Source organism: Oncorhynchus mykiss, chromosome 18, assembly GCF_013265735.2.
Source record: "Oncorhynchus mykiss isolate Arlee chromosome 18, USDA_OmykA_1.1, whole genome shotgun sequence".
NCBI lineage: Eukaryota > Metazoa > Chordata > Actinopteri > Salmoniformes > Salmonidae > Oncorhynchus > Oncorhynchus mykiss.
Genome location: NC_048582.1, coordinates 43,759,981 through 43,770,505, shown reverse-complemented (window position 1 = coordinate 43,770,505; position 10,525 = coordinate 43,759,981). Strand labels below are relative to the sequence as shown.

General features: G+C 43.9%; 1 protein-coding gene and 1 non-coding gene across 2 annotated transcripts; both read left to right on the top strand.

Moving 5' to 3' along the window:
• Positions 1-1,118: 1,118 nt before the first annotated feature.
• On the top strand, positions 1,119-5,383 carry LOC118940988 (mucin-5AC-like; the record flags this gene model as incomplete). The annotated part of the gene is made up of 3 exons (XM_036951060.1): positions 1,119-2,011; positions 4,621-4,890; positions 5,029-5,383. Coding segments are annotated over 3 exons (1,518 nt in total), but the record flags the coding sequence as incomplete, so codon positions are not given.
• Positions 5,384-7,847: 2,464 nt separating this feature from the next.
• Positions 7,848-8,821, top strand: LOC110496830. The gene is made up of 2 exons (XR_005037491.1): positions 7,848-8,090; positions 8,223-8,821. It is a non-coding gene; the product is annotated as an uncharacterized LOC110496830 (transcript).
• Positions 8,822-10,525: the final 1,704 nt, after the last annotated feature.

The following is a 10,525-nucleotide window of genomic DNA, read 5'->3' as shown; positions in this document are numbered from 1 at the left end:
CAACTAGTTCTGCAGCTCCTACGACAACTACAGCTCCTGCGACAACTACAGCTCCTGCGACAACTGCAGTTCCTACAACAACTGCAGCACCTACTACAACAACTGCAGCACCTACGACAACTGGAGCACCTACTACGACAACTGCAGCACCTACTACGACCACTGCAGTGCCTACTACGATAGCTGTAGCTCCCACAACAACTACTTCTGCAGCTCCTACGACAACCTCAACTGCAACACCTTCTACAACTGCAGCTCCTACAACCACTATGACTGCAGCAACTACTACGACAACCACAACTGCACCTACTGCTACAACCACAACTGCAGATCCTACTACAACATTAGTTGTAGTTTCAAGCACTGCAGCAGCTGAACCTGCAACAACTGTAGGTCCTACTACAACAACTGTAGCTCCTAAAACAGCTACAACTGCAGCAACTACTACAACTGAAGCTACGACAACAACCACACCTTCCACGACAGCTACAACTGACGGTCCGACAACAACCACACCTACTACGACAGCTACAACTGAAGCTCCTACGACCACTACAACGACAACTGCAGCTCCTGCGACAACTGGAGCACCTACTACGACAACTGCAGCACCTACTACGACCACTGCAGCGCCTACTACGACAACTGTAGCTCCCACAACAACTACTTCTGCAGCTCCTACGACAACTGCAGCTCCTGCGACAACTGCAGTTCCTACGTCAACTGCAGTTCCTACGACAACTGCAGCTACTACGACAACTGCAGCACCTACGATAACTGCAGCATCTACGACAACTGGAGCACCTACGACAACTGCAGTACCTACTACGACCACTGCAGCGCCTACTACGACAACTGTAGCTCCCACAACAACTACTTCTGCAGCTCCTACGACAACCTCAACTGCAACACCTTCTACAACTGCAGCTCCTACAACCACTATGACTGCAGCAACTACTACGACAACCACAACTGCACCTACTGCTACAACCACAACTGCAGAACCTACTACAACATTAGTTGTAGTTTCAAGCACTGCAGCAGCTGAACCTGCAACAACTGTAGGTCCTACTACAACTGTAGCTCCTACAACAACTACAACTGCAGGAACTACTACAACTGAAGCTACGACAACAACCACACCTTCCACTACAGCTACAACTGACGGTCCGACAACAACCACACCTACAACGACAGCTACAACTGAAGCTCCTACGACCACTACAACGACAACTGCAGTTCCTACGACAACTGCAGCTACTACGACAACTGCAGCACCTACGACAACTGCAGCTCCTGCGACAACTGGAGCACCTACTACGACAACTGCAGCACCCTCTACGACCACTGCAGCGCCTACTACGACAACTGTAGCTCCCACAACAACTACTTCTACAGCTCCTACGACAACTGCAGCTCCTGCGACAACTGCAGTTCCTACGACAACTGCAGTTCCTACGACAACTGCAGCACCTACTACGACAACTGCAGCACCTACGACAACTGCAGCACCTACGACAACTGGAGCACCTACTACGACAACTGCAGCACCTACTACGACCACTGCAGCGCCTACTACGACAACTGTAGCTCCCACAACAACTACTTCTGCAGCTCCTACGACAACCTCAACTGCAACACCTTCTACAACTGCAGCACCTACAACCACTATGACTGCAGCAACTACTACGACAACCACAACTGCACCTACTGCTACAACCACAACTGCAGATCCTACTACAACATTAGTTGTAGTTTCAAGCACTGCAGCAGCTGAACCTGCAACAACTGTAGGTCCTACTACAACAACTGTAGCTCCTACAACAGCTACAACTGCAGCAACTACTACAACTGAAGCTACGACAACAACCACACCTTCCACGACAGCTACAACTGACGGTCCGACAACAACCACACCTACAACGACAGCTACAACTGAAGCTCCTACGACCACTACAACGACAACTGCAGTTCCTACGACAACTGCAGCTACTACAACAACTGCAGCACCTACGACAACTGCAGCTCCTGCGACAACTGGAGCACCTACTACGACAACTGCAGCAACTACTACGACAACTGCAGCGCCTACTACGAAAACTGTAGCTCCCACAACAACTATTTCTGCAGCTCCTACGACAACTGCAGCTCCTACAACAACTGAAGCTACTACGACAACTGCAGCACCTACGACAACTGCAGCTCCTGCGACAACTGCAGTTCCTAATACAACTGCAGCACCTACGACAACTGCAGCACCTACGACAACTGCAGCACCCACGACAACTGCAGCTCCTGCGACAACTGGAGCACCTACTACGACAACTGCAGCACCTACTACGACCACTGCAGCGCCTACTACGACAACTGTAGCTCCCACAACAACTACTTCTGCAGCTCCTACGACAACCTCAACTGCAACACCTTCTACAACTGCAGCTCCTACAACCACTATGACTGCAGCAACTACTACGACAACCACAACTGCACCTACTGCTACAACCACAACTGCAGATCCTACTACAACATTAGTTGTAGTTTCAAGCACTGCAGCAGCTGAACCTGCAACAACTGTAGGTCCTACTACAACAACTGTAGCTCCTACAACAGCTACAACTGCAGCAACTACTACAACTGAAGCTACGACAACAACCACACCTTCCACTACAGCTACAACTGACTGCCCGACAACAACCACACCTACTACGACAGCTACAACTGAAGCTCCTACGACCACTACAACGTCAACTGCAGCTCCTGCGACAACTGGAGCACCTACTACGACAACTGCAGCACCTACTACGACCACTGCAGCGCCTACTACGACAACTCTAGCTCCCACAACAACTACTTCTGCAGCTCCTACGACAACTGCAGTTCCTACGTCAACTGCAGTTCCTACGACAACTGCAGCACCTACTACGACCACTGCAGCGCCTACTACGACAACTGTAGCTCCCACAACAACTAGTTCTGCAGCTCCTACGACAACTACAGCTCCTGCGACAACTACAGCTCCTGCGACAACTGCAGTTCCTACAACAACTTCAGCACCTACTACAACAACTGCAGCACCTACGACAACTGGAGCACCTACTACGACAACTGCAGCACCTACTACGACCACTGCAGTGCCTACTACGACAGCTGTAGCTCCCAGAACAACTACTTCTGCAGCTCCTACGACAACCTCAACTGCAACACCTTCTACAACTGCAGCTCCTACAACCACTATGACTGCAGCAACTACTACGACAACCACAACTGCACCTACTGCTACAACCACAACTGCAGATCCTACTACAACATTAGCTGAACCTGCAACAACTGTAGGTCCTACTACAACAACTGTAGCTCCTAAAACAGCTACAACTGCAGCAACTATTACAACTGAAGCTACGACAACAACCACACCTTCCACGACAGCTACAACTGACGGTCCGACAACAACCACACCTACTACGACAGCTACAACTGAAGCTCCTACGACCACTACAACGACAACTGCAGCTCCTGCGACAACTGGAGCACCTACTACGACAACTGCAGCACCTACTACGACCACTGCAGCGCCTACTACGACAACTGTAGCTCCCACAACAACTACTTCTGCAGCTCCTACGACAACTGCAGCTCCTGCGACAACTGCAGTTCCTACGTCAACTGCAGTTCCTACGACAACTGCAGCTACTACGACAACTGCAGCACCTACGATAACTGCAGCATCTACGACAACTGGAGCACCTACGACAACTGCAGTACCTACTACGACCACTGCAGCGCCTACTACGACAACTGTAGCTCCCACAACAACTACTTCTGCAGCTCCTACGACAACCTCAACTGCAACACCTTCTACAACTGCAGCTCCTACAACCACTATGACTGCAGCAACTACTACGACAACCACAACTGCACCTACTGCTACAACCACAACTGCAGAACCTACTACAACATTAGTTGTAGTTTCAAGCACTGCAGCAGCTGAACCTGCAACAACTGTAGGTCCTACTACAACTGTAGCTCCTACAACAACTACAACTGCAGGAACTACTACAACTGAATCTACGACAACAACCACACCTTCCACTACAGCTACAACTGACGGTCCGACAACAACCACACCTACAACGACAGCTACAACTGAAGCTCCTACGACCACTACAACGACAACTGCAGTTCCTACGACAACTGCAGCTACTACGGCAACTGCAGCACCTACGACAACTGCAGCTCCTGCGACAACTGGAGCACCTACTACGACAACTGCAGCACCTACTACGACCACTGCAGCGCCTACTACGACAACTGTAGCTCCCACAACAACTACTTCTGCAGCTCCTACAACAACTGCAGCTCCTGCGACAACTGCAGCTACTACGACAACTGCAGCATCTACAACAACTGCAGTACCTACGACAACTGAAGCACCTACTACGATCACTGCAGCGCCTACTACGACAACTGTAGCTCCCACAACAACTACTTCTGCAGCTCCTACGACAACTGTAGCTCCTGCGACAACTGCAGCTCCTGCGACAACTGCAGCTCCTACGACAACTGCAGTTCCTACGACAACTGCAGCTACTACGACAACTGCAGCACCTACGACAACTGCAGCACCTACGACAACTGCAGCACCAACGACAACTGTAGCTTCTATTACGACAACTGCAGCACCTATTACGACCACTGCAGCACCTATTACGAAAACTGTAGCTCCCACAACAACTACTTCTGCAGCTCCTACGACAACGTCTGCTGCATCACCTTCTACAACTGCAGCTCCTACAACCACTACGATTGCAACAACTACTACGACAACCACAACTTCACCTACTGCAACAACCACAACTGCAGATCCTACTACAACATTAGTTGCGCTTATGAGCACTACCCCAGCTGAACCTGCAACAACTGTAGATCCTAAAACTGCTACAACTGCAGCAACTACTACAACTGAAGCTGCAAACACAACCAAACCTACTACGACAGCTACAACTAATGCTCCTACGACCTCCACAACAGCAACACCTGCAACGACAATTGCCGCTCCTACGACAACTGCAGCTCCTATGACAACTGCAGCTCATACAACTACAGCTCATACGACAATAACTGTATCTCTTTTTACCACTACAACTGTAGCGCCTACTACAGCCACAACAGCAACACCTACAAATACTGGAGCACCTGCTACAGAAACTACAATTGCACCTACTACGACAACCACTACTGCAACTTCTATGATAACTGCAGCTCCTCTGACCAATGCAGCTCCTACGACAACCAGAACTTCAGCTTCTACGACGAACACCACCTTAGCTCCTACGACAACAACGACAACTGCAACTCCTATGACAATGACAACTCCAGCACCTAATATGACAACCGCAACTGTAGCTACAGCAACAACTGTAGCTCCTACAACAATAATATCTATAGCTTCTACAACCACTAAAACTGCAGCAACTACTACAACTGAAGCTCCGACAACAACCACACCTACTATGACAGCTACAACTGAAGCTCCTACGATCACTTCAACAGCAACACCTGCAACACCAACTGTAGCTCCTACGACAACTGCATCTCGTACGACAACTGCAGCTACTAGGACAACTGCAGCTCGTATGACAACAACTGTATCTCTTCTGAACATGACAACTGAGGTACCTGCTACTGCTCCTACTACAACTGTAGCTCCTACTACAACTACATCAGCAGCGCCTACAACAACCACTGCAGCTCTTACTACAACATTTGTAGATATTACAACAACTACAACTAGAGCACTTGCTACAGAAACTACAATTACACCTACTACGACAACCACAACTGCAGCTTCTACGACAACTGCAGCTCCTACGACAACCACAACTGCAGCTTTTACAAGAACTACCACTGCTCCTACCATCAACAGCACCATAGAAGCTCCTACTTCCACAACCATAACTGAAGCTTCTATAACCACCACAACTGTATCTTCTACTATGACAACCACGACTTCAGCTGCCATAATGACAACTACAAATTTAGCTCCAACAATGGCAACTCCAGCTCTTACAGCCACCACCACCACTGTAGCTTCTAGCATGGCAATTCAACCTGCAGGTCCTACAACAACGACCACAACTGTTGCTCCAACAATGGCTACAACTGCAGCACCTACAAGTACAACCACAATTGTACTTCCAACTTTTACTTCAACTTCTATGGTTTCAGGGACATCAACAACTTCTATGGCTTCAGGGACATCAACAACCAGGTAAGCAAGACATGTTTTGTATAATTATTTTATGCAATTGAATAAACACTTTGTCAATCAAGGAAACTTTGAAGCAAAGAACCAACTTTGAAGCAAAAGCATTCAAAATGTCAGCCATTCTTTAGAAAAGCTCTTTGTGTACCTCAGTTTGTGTATAGGCGCTATTTCAATCCCATGAATATGCCTGCTGAAGATAAAACCACCATATTTCTTTTTTTACATACTTCTAATTTTTTTGATTCATTTAGCCCACTTTAGCACTTAAATGCTTTAAGTTAAACACGGAATCAACTTAAATATATATTTTATAGCATTTATACTTTTTGTACTACAACAATTCAAAACGTTATAAACTATACACATTTAAACAAGTAGAAACTAGCATGTAATAACCTACCAACAATAATGGTAACTCTTGATCCGTTCAAGCTAGAGACACCAAACCAAACCAAAAACCAACGTTTTCCCATCTACCTACCATTACTACTGCAGTCACTACCACTAATATATCTTATTTCACAGCCATAAAAAATTATAAGACAAGCTAGCAAGCACACATATTTTCTTTAGGAAATTACATGTTCATTTATTACTATTTTCTCTTAGATTTGGCACAGTGGTGGTTTTTGTTAGACTGGTGTTCCAGCTCAACACACTAGTCCCCACTGAGGATGATGTCCTTGGTGTCATCAACAAGCAACTGTCTCGTCAATTCAACATTCAGAGAAGCACTCAAACCACCTTCCAGAATGCAACTTATATCAGTGAGTTCAACATATTAGACTTATATCATGACATTTATTTCCACTCTCTCTATATATCTTTTCATAGGTAAACATTCAACTGCTCCCGCTATCTAAATACTTCTTGAATGTTTTTTAATGTTGAAACTCCTATATTGTAGCAGTTCATTTGGTCTGTTGTCTATCATAACACTTTTTTTTGTGTGCTCACAGAACTTACACATACTTCATTTGCCGTCGATCTTGGTTTCAAAATAACCAATGTAACCATGGAGTCTCAAAGAGAGAGACTCACATTCACCAGCGAGACCTACAACAAGATACAGGATTCAATTAACAGCCTAGTAAGATACTTCTTCTATACATAAGATACATCCATGGTCATGTTCAGGTCATGATAGTAATTGACAACTTGTTGTTTTGTCCCCTTTTAGCTCCATGCAATTCTTAGTAAACCAGATGGAAAACAATTTGTCTTTCCCAATGCCAACTTCACGTAAGTACAATGCCATGTCTGTGAACCAACCCATCTTTCTCAACTGCACTCTTTAGAATGTCTGCAGATTTCATACAGCTGCTGTTTGTACAGCTAAACAGGATGGAGGGAAGATGTTCAACTCTCACACAAAACCAATGTTTACGTCCACAGTATTGTTGGCACTCAAATCAGGGCAGACATCATGTATGTATACAAAGAGGAAGACATCAAGCTCCCTAGTGCTTTTCTAGAGGAAGTCTTAAAAGTCTCAGGTATGCTGCTTTTGTTGCCATTTCATTTTTTTTTTATTATGGCAAGTTATAAAACACTGTGTACAGTATGTGTAATACTCAATCTCGAAACCACTTTCATATCTATGTTCTAGTTTATAATCCCCCTAAAATGTATTTAAATGTGTATTCTAGGTCTCCTAACAACCACGGTTGCCCCAACAACTACCAGCACCTCACCACTTCCAACCCTTTTGCTGACCACTACTTTCAATACCACAAGTAATGAAGGTTTTCCTGGCTGGGCTCTGGCCATTATCATCCCCTGTGGCATCGCTATCATTCTGGTACCCCTGTGGATCCTGCTATGTGTACGTATAGGCTTATGTTCACTTGTGTACTGTGAAAATACTCTACAAAGTATATGATCAAATAAGCTGTTCGATGTCTGCAATGATATTGATTTAGCATGTGAATCATACTTCACCATCTTTGTTTTGCAGTGCATGCTATGTGGCTGTTGTGCAGCTGTAAGGAGACGCTGGCACAGACGTAGATCTTACAATGTACAGTACACCACCAGAAACGGTTTCTTCTGAGGTGACAACGCTAACATCTGTGGGCAACTGTCATCACAAGAACAACCAATCATCTATATCTGCTAATCACGGGACTTTAATGCATGGAAAATTCCTTGTTACTACATACAATTGCATCTGAAAAGATCAAGTGGGGAGTTGCATATATTTTATCATAAAAATAAAATTGATAATGGGCTTAATAGGCCACATGTTTTTTGTGCAATGTACTACGTTTTATATTATAGATATATGATTGTTAATCAAAGTTACAGCTGAGCTGAACATGGAATGTTTATATATTTATTAGCTATGTCATTTGTGGTTTCAAGCTGTGCTATCCACTTACTAAAACATTTATCACTTATTTATTTAATGTGTAATAAGCTAGATTACAATATTTATTTGATTTTTGTTATTAACTCTCTTGATTAACTATGAACTATTTTATTTTAAACTGCAATACAGTACTTGTTTCTTCAACTTACAGTTTGACAAATGTAATAAAAAGTATTTACAAACCAGTTTTACGTTAACATTTTATGAATAGGTTTGACTGCAGGGTGATTATAGACAAAACAGCTACACATCAAAAATTGTCCAAATTGTCTGACCTGGCACCTGAATTATGTTTTTTTTTTTTCAATGCAAACCTTAAAGGCCAAGTGCAGTCAAAAACTAGATTTACCTGTGTTTTGTGTACAGTGCCTTCAGAACGTGTTCACATCGCTTGACTTTTTCCATATTTTGTTGTGTTACAGCCTGAATTTAAAATGGATTAGATTGAGATTGTGTGACACTGGCCTACACACAATAGCCCATAATTTCATAGTTAAATTATGTTTTTAGAAATGTTTACTAATGTCTTGAGTCAATAAGTATTCAACCATTTTGTTATGGCAATAAGTTCAGGAGTAAAGATGTGCTTACCAAGTCACAGAACAAGTTGAATGGAGTCACTGTGTGCATAAATAGTATTTAACATGATTTTGGAATGATTATCTCATCTCTGTACCCCACACATACACTTATATGAAAGGTCCCTCAGTCGAGCAGTGAATTTCAAACACAGATTCAACCACAAAGACCAGGGACGCTTTCCAAAGTAGGGCACCTATTGGTAGATGGGTAAAAATAAGCAGACTGAATCTCCCTTTGAGCGTGCTTAATTAAGTTATTAACTACACATTGGATGGTGTATCAATTCGACCAGTCACTACAAAGATACTGCCGTCCTTCCTAACTCAGTTGCCGGAATGGAAGGAATCCGCTCAGGAATTTCACCATGGGGCCAGCGATGACTTTAAAAAAGTTAGAGTTTAATGGCTGTGATAGGAGACAATTTAGGATGGACCAACAACATTGTAGTTACTCCAAAATACTGACCGAACTGACAGAGTGAAAAGAAGGAAGCCTGTATAGAATCCAAATATTCCAAAAACATACATCCTGTTTGCAAAATGGTGGCAAATGAATTCACTTCTTGTCCTGAATACAAGGTGTTATGTTCGGGGCAAATCAAATACAACACATTACTGAGTACCTGTCACGTTCTGACCTTTATTTCCTTTGTTTTGTATTTATTTAGTATGGTCAGGGCGTGAGTTGGGTGGGCAGTCTATGTTTGTTTTTCTATGTTTTGGGGTATTTCTATGTTTCGGCCTAGTATGGTTCTCAATCAGAGGCAGGTGTCATTAGTTGTCTCTGATTGAGAATCATACTTAGGTAGCCTGGGTTTCACTGTGTGTTTGTGGGTGATTGTTCCTGTCTCTGTGTTTGCACCAGATAGGACTGTTTTAGGTTTTCTCACGTTGATTGTTTTCTTAGTTTATTCATGTATAGTGTCTTTATAAATTAAAACATGAATAACCAACCTTCAGATGAAGAAAACCGTTACAGTACCTCTCTCCATATTTTCAAGCATAGTGGTGGCTGCATCACCTTCTCGGTATGCTTGTAACAGTTAAGGACTGGAGAGTTTTTCAGGACAAAAAATAAACTGAATGGAGCACAGATAAAGCACAGATAAAATCCTAGAGGAAAACCTGATTCAGTCTGCTGTCCACCAGACACAATAACCTAAACTACAAGGCCAAATCTACACTGTCTTTTGGTGTCTTTTCTATATAGAACTTTTTTAAAGATTTCATTTGTTATTTAATGTAATATCTTATGCTATTCTTGTCTTACTGTTCTGTACTTTGTCATGTATTTGTATGTTTATGTAG